This window comes from Salvelinus alpinus, chromosome 10, assembly GCF_045679555.1.
Source record: "Salvelinus alpinus chromosome 10, SLU_Salpinus.1, whole genome shotgun sequence".
NCBI classification, from domain to species: Eukaryota; Metazoa; Chordata; class Actinopteri; order Salmoniformes; family Salmonidae; genus Salvelinus; species Salvelinus alpinus.
The window spans coordinates 28,052,282-28,073,393 of NC_092095.1; the positions used below are offsets into that span (position 1 = coordinate 28,052,282).

The following is a 21,112-nucleotide window of genomic DNA, read 5'->3' on the forward strand; positions in this document are numbered from 1 at the left end:
CGCTTTCTCTCCCTCTCTTCTCTCATACAACAATGAAATATTTTCTGCTTCACTCTTTCCGTTGCCATTGCTCTGTGTTATACAGTATGTCACACAGACAGGTGGTCCAGGAAATTATATAAATAACAACGTTTTCTGCATATTTTTTTTGTGCTTTCTAAGCCTGACCCCCAATGGAGTAATTAATCCTATTACCACATAGAACCAGATCAATTTACAGGACAGTAGGTATTGGCTGGTGAACCCAGTGACAGCATGGTAACCCAATGTCCAGTACAGTACAGCACTTTACTGATTGGCCGGTTTTCCATAATCGCTCCCTTCTTCCACACCAATCGTTGCCCACATTGTTAACTTGGGGTCATGCCCAGGGCCACCTTGTTACCCCGACATTACTTTTCGCTGGAACAGCCATACTGAAAAGCTTGCCCCTCGATTTATTCATTAACGGATCCTATTACTGCCAATAGTGCGCCCGTTGTGAGCGCCCATCTCAAATTGTCGAAATCCTGCGTGATAGCTAATATGTCCTGATATAGGAAACTGGCAATGGGGGGAGACCGGACTCCTGCCAACAGGTCTATGGTTGGTGATGCGTTGTAATCAATTGCTTGATTAGCAAAATCTACTGAAAGGCATGGTTAAATGCACCTTTGAAAAATAAAGGTGTTTAGCTGGAAACTGGACAGACATGCAAAACACATTTAAATATCACCATCAATACATTTATCCATCTAAAATATCAGATAAAAAATATATAAGATGAATACATATACAACAGCTTTCAATACCGAAGTGCTTAGGTTTAAGTTAAACAACTTAATGGCTTTTTTGGGGGGGATTAAAGAGCTTATGTTTGGTAAAGTATTATTGTTATGTGACTGCTTTATATAAAAGTACCATGTATGTAAAATGTGCATGCAAAACGTGTATGTAAAATGTATATGTAAAATGTATGTATATGCAGCAAAAAAGCTTTACATTTTTTTAAAAGTTATTTGTCCTCTGAAGAGGGTGGGTGGTGGAGGGGTTATTACATTTAAAAAAATACACATTTTAAATAAAGATGAAAAAAAGTACACCTTTTTAGCCCTTTTTCTCCCCAATTGGTGGTTACATTCTTGTCCCATCGCTGCAACTCCCCTACTGACTCGGGAGAGGCGAAGGTCAAGAGCCATGCGTCCTTCAAAACACAACCCTGCCAAGCTGCACTACTTCTTGACACACCGTTCACTTAACCCGGAAGCTGGCCACACCAATGTGTCGGAGGAAACACCGTCCAGCTGGTGACCAAAGTCAGCTTGCAGGTGCCTGGCCCACCACAAGGAGTCACTAGGGCGTGATGGGACAAGGAAATCCCGGCCGGCAAAGCCCTCCCCTAACCCAGACGACACTGGGGCAATTGTGCGCCACCCTATGGGACTCCCAATCACAGCTGGTTGTGATACAGCCTGGAATCGAACCAGGGTCTGCAGTGACACCTCTAGCACTGAGATGCAGTGCCTTAGACTGCCGCGTCAACTTGGGAGGCACGTTTATCACAGTCTCAATGAGTTATCAAATGAACTCTCTACACATGGGACTCCTGAGTGGCGCAGCAGTCTAAGGCACTGCATCTCAGTGCTAGAGGTGTCACTACAGACCCTGGTTTGATTCCAGGCTGTATCACAACCAGCCGTGATTGGGAGTCCCATAGGGTGGTGCACAATTGGCCCAGTGTCGTCTGGGTTAGGGTTTGGCCGGGGTAGGCTGTCATTGCAAATAAGAATTTGTTCTTAACTGACTTGCTAAGTTAAATACTAGGTACCACATCTGCAAACAATACAGTGTACTTACACAGAGGAAAACAGGTATTTGTATGTGGTTGTTACAGTCTTAAAAGACCAAAAATTATAAAATATAACCAGCCCAATAAACATTTCATTTGTCATAACAAACATTGTCTTTTTATAACAGCTGATTAACATTTGAAGACCTTGTTGAGTGCAAATTCATATTAACCCCCCCAAAACATGAATCTAAACATATGAATGAACAGCAGGAGTTGCTAACTGAGAATGAATTGCTATATAAATGGAAAACAAAGCAATAGCTGCTTCCTACATATTGCCTATCTAGCTCATTGCCAGTACATTGAGATGTATAAAGGCCTAAGTGACATGCAGGGGAGGGGAACATGATTTCGCTTGTCTGACCTTAGAGCCTAGCAGCCTGCTTGACTGTGATTACAGAGGACAGACTCCAACAATGGTGTTGGGCCAACAAAGGGCCTCTCGGTTCCATATGAAGGGCACACAAACAAACCGCCATGCTGTGTTCTCAGCTCTGTGCTGCTCTGTGGTGCTCAACAGTAACAGTTTGCTGTTTTCTGTTTGCAGTGTGAGGCCCCTCAATAAGGATTTGTGGTAATTCACTTATGGCCATTTGTGATCCTGGGGGCGTCCTGTGGGCTTTGTTCGCCAGTGGCCACTCAAGCGGAGAGGTCAGCTCAGACAAAGGGAGTGTCACGCCTTTGATTCAAACGGCCAACGAGTTAGACATTAGGATCCTAAATACATACACCAGCTTGCCATTCAGACCCTTACTGCACACATACAAGAGGTTAACATGTTAACACTATTTTATAGTATTGTATAGAGCTGAGTTACAAGGTCAAAAGCTCTTTGCAACGAATGATCAATTCAGCGGATAGAATCGCATTATCGTATTAGTTACCTCAACGGGAGGAAGACGCATTCATATTTGCATTGCAAATGGAATGATAAGCATACACGTATACTTATGTTGCTCATGCAAACATAACTTGCTCACGCAATGCATAAATAATTACCCCTGGCATTGTGTGTGCAACGACAAAAAAAAGGGCAATATTGACATTTAGGTTTGTCAGGAGCTGTCGTAGAGAGAGATGCTCCAAGTCAGTGAAGCACACGCAGATGGGAAGAGATTCCTACACAGTGGATTCAATAGGGATACGCAGCAGGGGTGTCAGCTCTCAGAGTGTGAATGAAGTGACTGGTGGGAACTGTGTCTCGGGAGGTAGCCAAGCGGTTAAGAGCTTTGGGCCAGTAACTAAATGGTCGCTGGTTCAAATCTCAGAGCCGGCTGGGTGAAAAATCTATCGATGTGCCCTTGAGCTAGGCACATAACCCTAATTGCTCCTGTAAGATGGTCTGGATAAGAGTGTCTGCTAAATGACTAAAACGTACCTCTTAGTGGGGTTGATAATCACAGAGCCTTAACAACACTCCTCATCCTTCATTCAGGGGAAGAACGAGGACCACTCATCATCACCAGAGCCATGCATTTACGGGGTCCAGCAAACCTTTTTAGAATTTTTAATATTGTTCTAATTCTAGATATTCAGATACATAGAAATGTTCAAATATTCCCCATGTGTTGGTAATAGGGAGCTAACATGGCTGCCATAGAATGTTGTAGTGTCATGAAACGTACATATCCTCACTCTCTAAATACATGGCTCGGGTCATCTTCAGGTTCCATCGCAGGGGATAATCGGGAGAGATGTAAAGATGAGCAATCAGATGTCCGTTGTTGTCGAGGAAGAAGATATTGTGGCGGACATTGGATTGGACACACTGGGTTATGTTAGCAGTAGGGAGACAATAGTAAGCCTTTCTATGAACCACACCCGTTTATAATGCGTTACGATCACATTTTTAGTACCCGCTATCACTTTATAGGTGATTATAAGACTCACTAAAAGCATATAATATAGCATTTCCGAATGTATGTACATGCTGTAACATCATTCACTATGCACTAGACAGAATGTACACATACAGGAGGTCAGAACACCATGGGAATAGAGTCCACGTTACAGTAATTCAAAAGACAACTTTTTTTGACATAGGCAGGAATGACCTTTGTCTTCTCAAGAACGTTTGGGGTGACAGGGAAGAAAAGTGGAACGGAATCAGCAGGATGAGGAACGAAGAGGAATGCGGCCACGGGCAACCTATCTAGGATTCTGTTCTGCGCCTCTCTGACACCGCAGCACAGCAGCAACGGCTCGTCACTTTGGATAATTCCTCAGACCTGTTTTGACACATGACATTCAACTGTAACGATACGTTGAAACCCCAGGATCCCTCGGGCGCAATATATCGCGTGCAAAAATAACTGACCGTGTATCTACAGGAGACACACAAGGTACTGGATTTACAAGGGTTGCAGTCTTTACTTTGTAGTGGGATCGTGATAAATGTTCAAGTGATGACTTTATTGTCTGGTTTTATTGTTCCTTCACCGTGACACAATAGTTGGGTGGCAGTTTGGTCACAAGCACCAATTGAACGGTCAATTAGTGTCCTTTATCTGTCTGGAGATTGGTGCCTCTGTTGCCTCTTTTAGTCATTTACACAATTAGCCAACCATGTAAACGGCACGGCATAGTGAAACATTTGTTCTCTAAATGCTTTTAAGATGTGCAACTCCACACATCATTAACTTTTGGGGTGGATGTCTACAACTTGTCACAATCACTAATTGATAAAACATTACGGCACACTTCAACTGTTATCCCTTGTTCAGTGTCGTGAGTCTGTACCCTGAGTGTACAAAACATTAAGAACACCTTCCTAATATTGAGTTGCACTTCCTTTTGCCCTCAGAACAGCCTCAATTCGTTGGGAAATGGACTCTACAAGGTGTCGAAAGCATTCCACAGGGATGCTGGCCCATGTTGACTCCAATCATTCCCACAGTTGTGTCAAGTTGGCTGGATGTCCTTTGGGTGGTGGACCATTCTTGATACACACGGGCAACTGTTGAGCGTGAAAAACCCAGCAGCGTTGCAGTTCTTGACACATTTAAACCGGTGCGCCTGGCACCTATTACCATACCCCGTTCAAAGGCACTTAAATCTTTTGTCTTGCCCATTCAACCTCTGAATGGCAGACATACACAATCCATGTCTCAATTGTCTCAAGGCTTAAAAATCCTTCTTTAACCTCTCTACTCACTTTCATCTACCCTGATTGAAGTGGATTTAGCAGGTGACATCAATAAGGGATCATAGCTTTCACCTGGATTCACCTGGATTCATCAGTCTATATAATGGTGTTCCTAATGTTTTGTACAGTCAGTGTATATTGTATGTACAGTACAGTATCTCGATATTGTGGAGACATGTCTGATCCTGTGCCCATGGCAAATACTGACACAGTTTACAGACTTTCACTGTCTGAAATCTCCTGTTGTAAGTCTTAGCTTACATGTCAACAACATGTTGATGCATCATTGCACTCTATAGTGCTAAACTAAGGGACTTCTCTGACCAGAGGTTTCATATGTATGGGGCAACTTCCTGATCGACGACCTCAAGGTAGAAAAGTTTAGTGGGACACAAGGGCCTTTGTGGCGTGATTAAAACCGGAGGACGTCTAGGGCCCGACATATTGCTGACGTACATTGAGCATGAGGTTTAGGTTCCTGTAGCCACCCTCTTCCTCATTCTTGGCTCATTTATAGTGCTGAGGACAAAAGAGGCAGACATGTCTTACCAAAGCAGTTTCCTCAAAGTGTTGCACTGTGGCAGGAAGGTCCAGTCCTTAGTTTCATGTCAACTAGTACCTGACATTTAGTTACATCACATTGTTTCCACAGACAACCCCCTCTGGCACACAGCCAGGTCTGAATTTACTATGCGCAATGTCAACAAGTCTGCGTGCGAAGCCAACAAGCTGATCTAAAAAAGTACAAATATTGACAAAGTTCCTCAGACTACAGTACAAATGTAAGATCTTATTTTGGCCTATATTGTCACTGCAAAATAATCCTGCAGCAACAGGATTTGAACATTTAGTGGTTAGGCTATTAGCTTGCCAAAAGTAGGCTACATGAAAAGTGCAATACTGTTTTCAGTGCATTTATGTAAATTACAAAGCTCATCTGTAATTCCTGCAGTGCAATAAAATTCTCAGAAACAGAATAGTGATCAAATTAAGATCCTACATCTGTATTAGGTTGGAAAACAACATTTAGAAAGATTTTATAGGATTATCACAGATAAAGTGTAGATAATGCAGGCTGTTGAACCTCTCAACACAAAACAGAGCCACACTGACAGATGGATCTAATGAAACACATGTTCCAGAGGTTAAAATAAGCGTGAAATCCGATATAGAGGCCTTTAAAACATTTTGATTTACCATGTAACGCATAGAAATATAATTGACCTCATCCCACACATTTACAGTAACTCTGTGGTGACGAACATCCAACCTGTTGTGTAAGGAAGGAACGAGATTGGAGACAGGTTTTTTGTGTGTGTGTGTGTGTGTGTGTGTGTGTGTGTGTGTGTGTGTGTGTGTGTGTGTGTGTGTGTGTGTGTGTGTGTGTGTGTGTGTGTGTGTGTGTGTGTGTGTGTGTGTGTGTGTGTGTGTGTGTGCGTGCGTGCTTGGGGATTTGTGTGCGTGTGTGCGCGCCCGCGTGCATGCATGAGTGTAGGAATGTGCACGTGGCCCTAGGGGATTTCAATATGATAGTACACTCTCTTGAAGAGCACAGGGCAGTCAGACTAAACAACTGTTATTGTGATACCAATGGATGGACCTGAACTGAACTGAACTGAACTGCTCTGGCTCTGGCTCTGTCATAGAACCCCATCAGTTTTCACTGGATGAGACTAGTTCTCTTACTCATCTCTAATGGGAGCACATAACGACTGTAGAAGACCCAATCTAATTACAGGGGGAAACGCATCCTAAACATGCAGCAAAATGGCCCTTTGCAGTTCCTTCTGATTCGGTTTAGAATGACGGGAGCTCAAACAGACTTCAATCAGACTTCAAGTCCCACGTTGCACTATGGATGCTCTCTGAGGACTGGGTACATTAGATACGCAAACATATCTCTATAAATCATTGTTGTGTTTTCATTGGAACTTTAAAAATCCACTAACGCTACGTGTGACTCCGTCAGACATCCCCAGCAGCACTATCAGCAGTTTATAAGAAGCGAAGATTACTGCCAAGCTTAAATTTATCACATCTCTAGATTGGATTAGGTTTCACAACTCTGTTCGAATCTTTCAGCATGGACGCTGTATCTCAGAGAGGCCGGAAACAGAGTAATTGAGAATGAAAAGATTATCTTGCATTGATAATTGTTAGCCAGCTGAGACACTAACGCGAACATACCCAGGCTTGTATTTGATCAACCCTCAGTGACAGATATAACCAGAGGTGGCAAAAAAACTTGACGCAGCAGGAGGTCCCATTTGTCCCCTTAGCCATCTGCCTTATGCCTCCCCTTGTCCAGAGGAGGGAGTGTCAGGGAGGAGGTGTGTGTGAGTGCCAGCCCAATGTGCCAGGCCCCGTAGGGGTGATGATGGGCGAAAGGGAAACCCGATCAGTCAGCCACGAGGAGCACGGCGCATGCCGCCCGGGGCGAGAAGAGAGACGGTGAAAGACGTCGTCAAAATAAGCCTTAGTCACACCTTGGCTGGCAGTCCAAATTGTCTGTAAGGCCATCCTCCCATCGCTTGACTACCAAGCCCACAGATGGAAGTGGAAATGCTCTGCCTGGGTAGCAAGGCATGCTGACTGGGTGCTGAGGAGGAAGTGGTTATTTAGTACAGCACTGCACACAGACATGGCTAATGCTTCTTTATCTATGTCTATGTCATATTTCAGCTGCTGTTTGCCTAGCATCAACACACATACAAGAATGTCATGGTCTTTCTGAGTAAATAGCAACTAGAAAGTATCATACACTTAGGACTGTTTTCCATAGTTTGGTTGAGCAGAGCAGCTCTTATGTGGGTAAGGGGTCTCTTGTGAGATATTGTTAATCTTTTAGAGTTGAGAGTGTGGGTGGCATTCTCTCTGGACTGTAACCTTGTCTCACACTTCCCAGCTGTGAAATCACACAGCCACACAGCCCATCACACAGCCCATCACACAGCCATCACACAGCCCATCACACTGCCACACAGTCCATCACACAGCCCCACAGCCCATCACACAGCCCCACAGCCCATCACACAGCCATACAGCCCATCACACAGCCACACAGCCCATCACACAGCCCCACAGCCCATCACACAGCCCCACAGCCCATCACACAGCCATACAGCCCATCACACAGCCACACAGCCCATCACACAGCCACACAGCCCATTACACAGCCACAGAGCCCGTCACACAGCCGATTACACAGCCACAGAGCCCGTCACACAGCCCGTCACACAGCCACAGAGCCCGTCACACAGCCCGTCACACAGCCACACTGATCTCTCTGCACTGTAAAAACAATACACATACTGTAGATGTTTTACTGTAATTCTAGGCTAGTGCACCCAGCAGGCACACACACACACACACACACACACACACACACACACACACACACACACACACACACACACACACACACACACACACACACACACACACACACACACACACACACACACACACACACACACACACACACGCACACACATCACAACTGCTGATACCAGGCTGTTATTATACTGCTCAGTTCATACACTGTCCCCCATCCCCCTTCCCCAGTACACATGGAAATATTGGACTATAAATTGTTCATTCCTGCATTATACTTATGCTACAATGTTCATTCTATTCTACTGAGCCATTTACTTTATGTTCGTATTCTTATCTTTTATATTTTTGAATTGTTGTTGCATTGTCGAGGAGGAACCTGCAAGTAAGCATTTCATTGGACGACGTACACCATATGCATTACGTACATACGACTAATAAAACTTGAAACTAACATCTCTCTATTCTATCACACTTTTCATTATGTTCCACAGATACTATTGATCTTAACGTATTGTTATTCTATAACTACAAGACATGGCATAAGTGTCTTGCCTTGGATTAAAATCATATGACTCTAAAATACAGCCATTTCAATGATCCTCCAGTTCTTCAGTATATGCCACTTTCCATTCCTGCAGCCTTTCAGAAGCTTGCAGTGCGTTAGCAGGGATTAGATCCCCAGGACTGATAGAGGAGAAGAGAGAAAGGAGAGCAGATGGGCCTGTCCTTCATTACTGGGTCAGGACTCAACCCATCTGATCCTCATCACAGGCCCTATTGACTTCCTGATAACGGAAAATAAATAACATCTGAGAGGTAGCGTGATAGTGGATAGCACAGAGGACCAGGAACAATGGGGATTCACTGGTGAAGTTGCAGAGTTATTCGGGGGTTTCTATTGGTCCCTCCTGCTACGTTATGTTGCATTACAGTCATAAAGCAGACGCTCTTATCAAGAGCACCTTATTGCACAGTCATTATATAGTATATTGACTGTACATGTGAACCCACAACATTTGTGCAGCTAGCACTACCTAGAACATACTACTTAGCAAACATGCCGTAAAATTATTACGCTGAATGTTTTTGTCAAACCTGTTAGTTCACGTTAGAAACCCAGGGATATGCATCTATTGTTATCTTTACCGAAGCAGTGTATGTCCTACAAATTTGGGTTTACCCCTCAATTACCCTTCCTAATATACAGCGTTAAGCACATTCCTGTGTGATTGGAGACTGAAGAGATTGAGATTGAAAGGACTCAGACCTGTCGTGTGGGATAGACTGTGAGGAGCTTAGTGGAATATAGAATACATGGGGGGAATAACTGGAAGCATGAAGACAAAAGAGAACGGTTACTTAATCTGCAGTGTAAACCCAGAGCTGACTAATTACACTGAAATCCCAGGGCTGTGACCCGCCATTAAAACATGGTGGGGAATTACAGCTCACTGCTCTGACAACAGAGACCCAACGATAGGTCCTGTCACAGACACAGCAATCTGGTGTCTAAAACCCAGGCAGATTCATACGGTGCTGTAATCTGGTTTAATTAAAACATTGTAAACACTGGGAGGTTGTAGATGAGAGTAAACATATAAACACACACACACACACACACGTACACACACACACACACACACATGCGCACACAGACACACTCTAACACACACGCACATATATGTCTTAATTGTATTGTTTATATAATTTGTTTGTTGTGTTGCCTGTATATCGTTCTATTTAAAAGTTGTGTCTATCAATCTATTCGTGTTTTGTAACTTGTCGTGTTTTATGTTTTTTTTTGTCGGCCCCATGAAGAGTAGCTGCTGCTTCTGCAAAAGCTTATGGGGATCCGAATAAACAAATTAACAAATAAACACACACACGCTCACAGAGGGGAGGGGAGGGAGGCTAGAGCTGTGGTTCTCAAATAGTGGGTCATGGTCAGTGACTTCTGGGTTAAGGCTTAACATATTCTTTTGTCTATTTATTGGGTCACAGGCAGGTCAAATGGCTTCAGCAGCGTCAGAAAGTAAAACATTGGGAGCCACTAGGTTAGAGACCTGAGTTATATGTGTAATCAAGGCTAATACGACTTACCTAACCATACATAGGGGAAACCAAGGCAACATTTTGGGCTTTTATGATTTGTGTCGCAGAAAACACAGAGAAAGGAGCTACGTTGAGCATAGCTTGATTGCTTCCAGTTCTGCAAAGGTTTAGTGCTGGCTTCAATGTAACCTAAAGCTTTTGCATTATGTCGAGGCACACAAGTTATTGACTACTCACAAACCCATGGGGGAGACAGGATTGGATACTGTTCAACTTCCTTCAGTGAGGATATACAATTGGAATCTACAAGGATTCTATTGTATGCCGACTCAGTCAAACCATATTTTATCTGGATCTAATGTAGTCAACTGTACTGCCTCCAACCATGCAGCTACCTTAGAGGCATAATCCTTGGAGAGGGCCTGAGAGCTGAACATGATAGATGGATCAAGTCGACACACATTCAAAGTTCAAATACCAGACATCCATGCTCATCACAGTCCTCAAGAGCACTGGAAATAATCTGCATTGATTTAAATGAGTACTGCACTACACAGTGGTTAGCTATCATGACCTCTTAACATATAAATTGAACAGTAACCAATAGGTTGTTGTATATTAAACAATATACCTGTATACAGTATATACTGTAAGTATCACGTATGTATTCTACACTCACATAATGCCAATAGGTCTTATAGGCTTGATACAAACAAAACCTCAATATTTTATAACATTTTCCAATTACTGTGGGTTATCCAGTTCCCTTAGACCCTTAGGGTAAATTTGCATGCAACTGTACACACTACACTCTTTACTACTGTATACTCTGTTCTGCTCCACCCAATGGTACGAGACAGGGGCGGACTGGGACCAGAAATAAGCCCTGGCATTTCTAACATACCGGCCCATTTTCTTCTTTGAGGCCCCCACACCAGCCCATTTTCTTCCTCAAGGCCCCATTATTAGCCAGGACATGACCATTTTGCATTAAAAAAACAAATAAGACAAGCCAACTATGTTAAAAATGGACCAGCCCATCTGGCAATTGCCCAAAATGCCAAATGGCTAGTTCGCCCCTGGTATGAAAATAACCGCTATCAGCCACTGTCTCCTGATCCAGCCAAAACCAGACACCAGGGCCCGTATCCATAAAGCGTCCAAGAGTAGGAGTGCTGATCTAGGGCCTTTCAGATAACAATTGTTAAGATTATATGGACAGATGGGGTCCTGATCCTAGATCAGCACTCCTAGTCTGAGACGCTTTGTGGATACGGGCAAAGATATGTCGTTATTGTTTCTGTCTTTTCCAGTCATCCTCCCATCTGTACGCCTCCCATCCTCATCTCCCTCCTGATCCTGCCTCTGAGACCTCTAGTCCCCCTAGTGGTGGGAAGGAAGACGGCACCCTTCTATTCTGACCGGGGCCAATAATAAACCACTAGATATAATAGGATAGCGCAGACACAAGGCGTCACTTTTATGTGTGGTTCTATTCCTGCTGTCTTTACGAGGAAGTCATGTAACAAATGAGAGCTGACTAGATTCAATTCAGAGAATGATCGAGATCTGAGGAGGACAAATGCTTAATGCCAAACTATAATTGATCTCATTAAATAGACCTAAGCATCAAAGCATCTAATCTGCTCAACATGACTACTGTCCTCTGTAGCTCGGTAGGTAGCGCATGGCGCTTGCAATGCCAGGATAGTGGGTTCGATTCCTGGGACTACCCATATGTAAAATGTATGCATGCATGACTGTACGTGACTTTGGATAAAAGCGTCTGCTAAATGGAATGTATTACATATTACAGATAAGAACAGGCTAAATTAGAATAACTATTCCTTTGTATGATTATTTCTTCACTATGCCCACCACTGAAGTTAGGATACATTTCCAAGCTACTGTACGTTGCTTTGATGATATCTAGTCCCTCTGTGATCAAATCCATTAAATCCACCATGTCTTCATCTCACACTGGCACTTTTAACAGCCTTAGCACCTGTGATCTGCGTGATGGATAAACTGCCCTCTAGGTCAGGTTAATGGGGTTAAAGGGTCCCTGAAAGGGTCCCCGAAAGGTGCCACCATGCAAAGAGTTGAGAGGTCAGGGAAGTGCATCAGGGTATGTGAGCTTTGACCCTGCTTCAGTGTCATAGAGAAAAGGACAGCAGAGTACATCAGTCCTGCTCCTGCCTTCCTCCAAGCTAATTGGTCATTCCAGCCAAATCGTTCTCTACTTGACTACAGTATACCTGTTCACCCCAATCCATTCTAAAGCCCAACAGGCACTGATGTGATTGTGATTGCTGTTGCATCCTCAAAGGAATTGCCTTGAATGAGGCAATTTATGTTCATTGCCCCTGTGCCCCACTCACACTTCAGCAGGTAGAATCCCTGTTCATAATAAAGGCAAAAAAGCATTGGGGTTGAGCATGTGTTTTGTTTTAGATCTCTCTCTCTGTCTCTCTTTCTCTCTCTCTTTCTCATGTTTCATTTGAGCTTTCTCTCTCTCGTGTTTTGTTTGAGCTCGCTCTCTCTCTCTCGCTCTCTCTCTCTCTCTCTCTCTCTCTCTCTCTCTCTCGTGTTTCATTTGAGCTCTCTCAATCTCTCTCACTTTCTCTTTCTGTCTCTCACGTGTTTCGCTTGGGCTCTCTCTCTCATTCAGCTGTTTCCTGAGAGATTTGTTTTGACCTCAGTGCCATGGAGGCCACGGGCCCACAAAATGTTTTTAGGTCTTTTTCTGAAGTGCCCCATAAATATTTGAACGCTCTGTGGATGAGGAGTAACGAGGGAGTAGAGAGAGCGAAAAGAGCCAGACACTCAAAACACACTGATGATAGATGTTGCTGGAACGCACCCGCCTGTTTTCGCTATTGTTTGAATACGCAAGAGACTTGAGGGGAAAGTAACGACTTAAAAGAGAGAAAGAACATTATCAGGTCATCTGGCAGAGAGGAAAACATCTTTCCCCACTTTAAAGTATTACAGATTGTTGGTTGATACTCTACTGGAGGGACACTCTGTAACTCAGTGTAACTTAGTGCAGAGTATAAAAATCAAGTCCAGAGCATAAAAATCAGGGTTGGCATCAATTCGAATTGAAGGCAGTCAATTAAGGAAGTGATTTGAATAGAAAGCAAAAAAATATCAAACAACCTTTGAAATCAATCGGTTCTACTTCAGTTTGTTGGGAAGTCATTGAAAATAGATGTCAGTTTTCAATGATTGAATTGAAATGTCAGTTTACTTCTTGAATTGACTGCCCTCAATTCAAATTGACCCCAACCCTGATAAAAAGAGCCAAGACCTGGACGGAAGACAGCTCATGAGATAGACAGAAAAGAGGAGGCAAAACAAGAAAAAGGGAGGAAAGTTATGATAAGCCCGAAAGTATTTGTACAACGTTACAGTATAAGATAGTGGAGAGTAATGTTGATTGCTGAAGAAGTAGTGGAGAGAAGCTAAAATAATTCATATATACTTAATAATAATATAATATAATTAATAATATATGTCATTGATTACCCCTCGTCAATCCAACCAACATTTCAAATATTGCAAATGAACATCACATAACCTGTTCAAATGCACTTGTGTGCTAAATGACAATTTACTTAAAGATTTTCTCACGACCAGAATGTTCTTAAAACTATGCCTGAGGATATGTTGAATAACCATGTGTCTCACACAGTTTGTGTAACAACTGTGAGACCCTGAACAGGATATTTAAATTGTAGGTCCAGACAACCACACAAGCTCCCAGGCTGCTATTGAAAAGACTGAGGATATATTCTCAGCTTGTCACACTGTGCCCAGGAGCTGAGATCTCTGACTTCATGTCTGTCCCTAAAAAGAGAGGAGTTCTCCTGAATGTACTGCTGAATGTATCTCCACTCATACACACAGACTGAGATCTATATTTTGCAGTCGACTACATACACTTACAGCTGTGTCTTGTTTTGTAGTGTACTGTAGTTTCTGTGGTGAGTCTCTACTCCCTATAAGGCATTGGGGGAGGACGAAGTGTCTTCTTACCTGTGAAGAAGCTCTTGACACGGAGGTAGCTGACACTGAGACGCAGCACAGACAGTTTATCCAGCTTGGAGATGATGTCTGGGGAAAAGGGCAGCATGCTGGCCAGCCGGTCCAGCTCCGCGTTCAGGCGGTCCCGGTGCCTCTTTGACGGGTTGGACTTCTCACTCACCGTGGCCGGTTTCCTGGTGAAAACACAACAGGAATATTTTAGTGTATTTTATTGTGACGGGTTGTTAGCGGTTTGATTCTAAAATATCTGGCAGGCTCAACTGTTACCGGAGAGATGTACTATGCTTTTGGGTACAGTACGGCCAAGAGTTATGGTTGTAGCAACAGAATATAAACAGGGAATCATTTTGTAAATCATTAAAAGATACTCATATTCTTTGAAGAGTTTTATTAGAGTCACCTTTATGACTCAGTCAAACACATTGAACACACATCAGCAATTGAACACACATCAGCAATTGCATACACACACGCACGCACGCACGCACGCACGCACGCACGCACGCACGCACGCACGCACGCACACACACACACACACACACACACACACACACACACACACACACACACACACACACACACACACACACACACACACAGGGGGTAACAGCATTGCCAGTGTCAGATAATCAATAATAACTCTAAGGGCTTGAACACACGTTTGCCTGCAAGGAGTGCTAGCGAACCGAATGCAAACCGATTTGACATATAGAATCGTGCGAAAATGACGTCAGTCAGACGTCAACAGCACGCTGAACGATCGGTAGACGAATGGGAGATCCACATTCAGTGCGATGTGTGCGACCCTTAAGAGAACCTCTACAGACACAGATGGGTTTATAGCCTCAAGCACCACCCATGCCTGTCCAGTGACTCAAATCACCACCCCAAACCATCTCGGTGGTGCCCGTCTCAGATCGCCACTGCGTGGGTGCAACAGGTTCCCTTACTACTACCGCTGACCCCTGGCTGAAAAATCTATCTCCTCCCTGCATCGGTCCTGGTCAACGGGAAGAGAAGGTAGAGGTACTGTCAACTGAACTCCCTCTTGGTTCAAAAGAGACTTGGTTCAATGTACAACTGCAACAAGCTGCAACAGGATTGTGACTTTGAGAATGTTGTTGTGGAAACTCACAAAGCTATTACAGCTGGTTGCCTTACAATTGTACGTTGAATCAACAGTGCTGCATCCTTAGGAGTCTGATTTCTGTCAGCTAGCTACCCCCTGACTCTCTTGCAAGCAAACCCAGTGCTTCAATTAAACCAGTCACGCCACTGTTGTTTACTAGTCCAAATGGGAGGTTATTTCACATTTGTGTCAACCGTCATACTGTTAAAGCAATGTAGATCATTGATTGAGATTCATTTAAAATTGAATTACATGTATGCATATAGTGTTCTCAAATTTGACATAAATTGTAGCTCACTGAAACCTGTTGTTGCTGTTTAACATTTGAACTGTTAAGTGCTACAGTAGCTGACGGCTAGCTTGGTTAGCCTATACGGTCTTTTTCTATGGCTAACATTTGAAACCCTCAGGTTTCCTACAAGTCATTTTAACTATGCATCACCTTTGAAAAAGTCTGGAACCACAAGCAACCACAATAATCTGCAAACGACTCCTGCCTGCTGTCACTAAAAAACAGCAAATGGCACTGATATTACGAATTTTATGCCCATAAGAATAAGAACCTGAATATCAAAAGTAACCTTTACATAAAATTAATTAATCCAAATTGATTATATCTATTACTTATAATTCAACCCAAAGCCATGTGAATATTCGATATGTAATAGCATAAATATGACATCAGCAAATCTATAACATTTTAAATTCCTCCAAACTTTTGCAAATCTTACTAATTTTGTTTTAAAAAACGTCCGGTGTTTGGTTGGTAGTATAACAGTAGCTAATGTATCTGCATGCTACTTAAATACGAAAATATCACAAAAATAATAAACTACATTTTACTATTCGGCTGCCATGTAGGCTATCACAACAGCAAAAAAAAGTAGGAGAAAAAAACCACATAAAATCCATAAAACAACTTTCAACATGCGTCAAATATTAGAATATTATGGAGAAAACTTGTGATTCTTAACTGTTTTTGAACGGGCTTCCTTCTTTTCCTGCCCGCATACATGCAGTCTCCCGGTGGTATCATCGTCTTGCGCTCCGTTAAGGTAACAGGTGCGCTACAGAGAAGATGGAGAAAACTTTTCAGCGTCCCACATATGACATAGGCTACAAAAAGTTGAATGAACAGCCGAATGAACTCCATAAAGTACATTATGTTAAAGCAGAACATATAAGTCTAGTGATGCTATCAAGATCGAGTAATCAGAAAGAAAGGTCATAAGAATAAAGAGAAAAAATGCATAACTATGTCCTCAACAGTTATAAAGACCGTCAATATTTCGTTTACACTGGTGAAACGTAAGTATGATGAAAGGCGCAAATTTATAGACAAATCAAATCTATGCTGCCAACTCTCACTAAAATTATTCGCATCAAATACATAAATTATGTAGCATAATAAAACGTTGAATGTCATTTAAAAAAAGGCTACTTGGAACAAAAAAAGAAAAAACATAAAATTAAAACACTTACCAAGAAGGTCTGTCAATATTACTTAATTCCAGTATAATGTTAGATAGGTCATTCAAATTGAATGGGTATATTATAGACGGGACTTCTTACGTGAACAATAATAATTCCTCGAGAAAATACAGCAAACGTCTACCAGAGCTCTGAACTGATGTTTTCAAAGCTCGAGGCAGATGTGGTTGATGCTTTATACCGAATTGAGTCGCCTTCACTTCCTCGCGTTTCAGGTGGCGGATTCCTCTGAATGACATGTCGAGCTCTTCGCACGCAACTGCCTCACAAACAGACTGCGCGCGCACACACATTTACACACACACACACACACACACACACGCAGAGAGAGAGAGAGACATTATGAGCAGCACAAGGGGAGGGATCTCACGCGAAGCACCACACTACAAATCTCTATGTAGCAGGGAGATTTTTACTGTCGAGCGCTGTCCGAAATGGAAAGGATATTTGGAGCAAGCATTTAGGAAAAATATATTGCCACTGAAATATCCTTGGACACTTACCTGGAATCGTTTTGGATTCGCAAAACCACCAACAGTCAACTATTGCTGGATATACTATCTCCTCAACTTGGTTTGAATGGTGCGTTTGGCATTTATTCTAGGTTGTTTCATTCGAAGGATACGCCAGGAGTTTTAATGTTGTACAGTAATGTCTTATTTTGTTTACTAGCCCATAAATAAGTGCGTGCTGTGTTGTATTATGATGGTTTTAAAATGATCAAATAGCTTGAACCGGGGCTAGGCTATAGGCCCTATACAAAGACGCAGCGAACGTAGAACACATCCAACCAGTCGAGTTCAGTTAGCATTAGGTCGCTGCCAGATGCTAAGAGATTTTATATAGTCTATACGTACATTTTGATTAAATGTATTTCCCCTTTGTGTACACAGGTTAATCTTTATGTAAGGCTATATACTGTACAAAGAGACAGGTTGGAGGGAGCAGTGAGAGACTAATTCAATTGATGTGATTGTCATATTGTATCTGTATAGGTTTTTTGAATCTGTAAAAAGTAAAAAAGTATATTATTATGTAATTGCTATTTTATATTCACTGATGAGAACTTGACGTTCACCTCATTTGTCATTAATTTACTGTTATGTAACTGACTGAAAACGGAGGCCTTTGATGTGATTAAAATATCTGAAACCAATTTTAATTAGCTCCCATGTTTCTTGTTCTTGACTTATTTATATCAACACACAAATGTTGTAAATGTTATGCAAAGGGTGTAAATAATACTTTACTCTCTGTCTCTCTCTCTCTCTGTCTCTCTAGCTCACAACACACATGCCATTAATGAATGAAGCAACTGCGAAGTAGATGAACACAAACATCTGTAAAGCAGATTTCAGAATAAAGCTTTATCCTCAAAAGGTTATCACACTGACTTATAAAACATGGAATCTGACTTCCCAGAAAAAGGAAAAATCCTATGTAGAAAATTCACTTAGGAAGGCTTGCATGTGGAATAAAAAAAGAGAAAGGAAACACACAGAGTGGATGAATGAATGAAGGACTCATCTTGTGAGGGTTCTACCACCATGTGTCTGTGTGATTTAAGTTAAGAGAGAGAGAGAGAAAGTGAACTCAAAGAGGAAGCTTGTAGGATACTGTACAAACCATTTAAACAATACCAGCTCACCTACTCTCCAGACAATGGCTTGCTTGACTGTAGTTCACATGCCTGCATATTATATCACCCTGTGGGGTGAGAGTGGGAACCATCTTCATGAAATAAAGATCTGCAACAGTAAGGACTTGGAGTGCAATGCTTGTCTTCTGTGACTTAAATCATGATAGACATTGGCTTCAGGGTGGTTTCCAGATGTTGACAGGGCCGGCTCCAGGCATACATTATTCTTTTTTTGAACAATTAAAAAAAATATATATATTTTTTACTCAGTCGAGGTCTCAACTTACTGTTCAGAATTAAAATAGTAGAATACACAAGGTGCAAGTTCCCGAAATGTGGTTATGTCAGCCATGTCCGCTAACAATTTTTAGATTGGTAAATTAGTCTAGCCAGTTATCTAAACTTGTAGTAATCATGGCTAAATACACGCAGGACACATGCCCAGGGGCCCTGAACTCTAGGAGGCCCCTATCGATTTTGGTAGTCACTATCAACCAAATAATCAAATCAAATTTATTTTATATAGCCCTTCGTACATCAGCTAATATCTCGAAGTGCTGTACAGAAACCCAGCCTAAAACCCCAAACAGCAAGCAATGCAGGAAGCACGGTGGCTAGGAAAAACTCCCTAGAAAGGCCAAAACCTAGGAAGAAACCTAGAGAGGAACCAGGCTATGAGGGGTGGCCAGTCCTCTTCTGGGTGTGCCGGGTGGAGATTATAACAGAACATGGCCAAGATGTTCAAATGTTCATAAATGACCAGCATGGTCAAATAATAATAATCACAGAAGTTATCGAGGGTGTAGCAAGTCAGCACCTCAGGAGTAAATATCATTAACATTGCATTAGTCATGGCAAAATGTGTAGAATGGCAGGAAATGTGTTATAAAATTGCTAAATGTTCCCTCCGCCTCATGGCAAAATGTGTAGAACTGCAGAAAAATTGCTTTAATCTGCAACATTTTCTCTACACCCCATGGCAAAATGTGTAGAATTGCAGGAAATGAACTTTAAAACCAAAATGTCTCACCGCCATCATGAGGGGGGCACTAAAATGGGGGGGGGGAATCTAGCTTAGGGCATGTAGACCTTGCTGTCGCTGGACAGTTTTCCACTGTAGATTGCACTATATAAGGTGCAGTGTCTGGACCTCTAAACAAACTACACTTCACTCCCCGAAAGGTTGTTTGCTGATAAGTCTGCCTTAAAGTACACTCTTGGCCCTCTGGCCCTGCTTGTGGTGGCTGCCTGGGCCGAGGAAGAGGAGCTCTCTGCCGCCGATGCTGCTGGAGAAGGCCAACAAGGACGTTGTCAGTACCCACAGCGAGCACATGGTGGTGGATGACATCGCCTACGACAACGACGCTAACCCCTGCACATCTCGTGGCTGCATGTGGCCCAAGTCCAGCGACAGCAAGGTCTACATGCCCTACACCATCACCAACGGGTACTCCTCCCGAGAGAGGTCCATCATCAAGCGTGGTCTGCAGTCTTTCGCCGGCTTCTCCTGCATCAACTTCGTCAAGCGCAACAACCACAGAGACTTCCTGTCCATCCCTCAAAGGGTGCCAATCCTACGTTGATTGTCACGCCAACGCCCAGACGTGTCTCTGGCACGTTCCGGGCTGTCTACCATGGCACCACCAAGGACGAGCTGCTTGCACGCCCTGGGCTTCAACCACGAGCAGACCCACAACGACGTGACAACCACATTCCCGTCCTCCTGGAAAATGTCCAGTCTGGCATGGTGCACAACTTCAGGAAGATTGCCACTCTGAACCAGGGAACCGGCTACGACTACATTTCCATCATGTAGTAGCACAAGTACGCCTTCTCCAAGAACACGCCAACCATGGCGCCCATCCCCAACCAGAATGGGGAGATCGGCAAGGTATACCAGATGAGCCAGAGAGACAACAGGCTATAGTGTTAAACAGACACCATCAGCCGGGTGATGACCTTGAGAAGTCAGGACGAACCCAAGAGGAAGATCCACATTGAGGTTGTGACAGTGACTCTGTGTTGAAATAAACACAGGGTGATGTTCAGTCAAGTGGTATTTAAATAAATGAAATACAACAACAACAAAAAAAAAAAGTTTTTAAAAAAGTGTGAATTTTCAGTCTTTGAAGAACAGAATATAAATCAAAAGAGACAAAAAGGTGGCCACTGACCAGTAGGATGCAAATAAACTTGAGTGAACTAATCACAAAAATAAATATATTCTTTAAATATTTCATACGTACAGTAGGAGAAGATTCGCATATCATTACACCAATTTGCATACTAAAAACAGAATGGCTCAATTGATAGCACATGTTTAGTGATGCTCAGATGGCCCATCTACTGTGTTTTAGCCTGATAACCTTATAACCTACAGTATCTGTCAGTCAATGGGTGATAAGTCAATGTTGTGGCAGGTGGAGCCAAAGGGCCTCC

At 42.8% G+C, this 21,112-nt stretch overlaps 1 protein-coding gene, 1 long non-coding RNA gene and 1 pseudogene across 2 annotated transcripts in view; 2 read left to right on the forward strand and 1 right to left on the reverse strand.

The window, feature by feature from the left end:
- LOC139531833 (uncharacterized) overlaps positions 1-17,237 on the reverse strand; it is a 66,757-nt gene extending 49,520 nt beyond the window's left edge. Inside the window, exons 1-3 of the mRNA XM_071328715.1 lie at positions 17,026-17,237; positions 16,518-16,610; positions 14,406-14,587 (exon numbers count right to left, since the gene is read on the reverse strand). Coding sequence (XP_071184816.1) covers positions 14,406-14,587; positions 16,518-16,579 — 244 coding nt within the window. The 5' untranslated portion in view covers positions 16,580-16,610; positions 17,026-17,237. The remainder of the gene's footprint in view (positions 1-14,405; positions 14,588-16,517; positions 16,611-17,025) is intronic.
- A 41-nt stretch (positions 17,238-17,278) lies between these two features.
- LOC139531834 (uncharacterized) lies at positions 17,279-18,794 on the forward strand. The gene is made up of 2 exons (XR_011666435.1): positions 17,279-17,616; positions 18,316-18,794. It is a non-coding gene; the product is annotated as an uncharacterized lncRNA (long non-coding RNA).
- A 212-nt stretch (positions 18,795-19,006) lies between these two features.
- Positions 19,007-20,600, forward strand: LOC139532915 (low choriolytic enzyme-like; annotated as a pseudogene).
- The last annotated feature ends 512 nt before the right edge of the window (positions 20,601-21,112 follow it).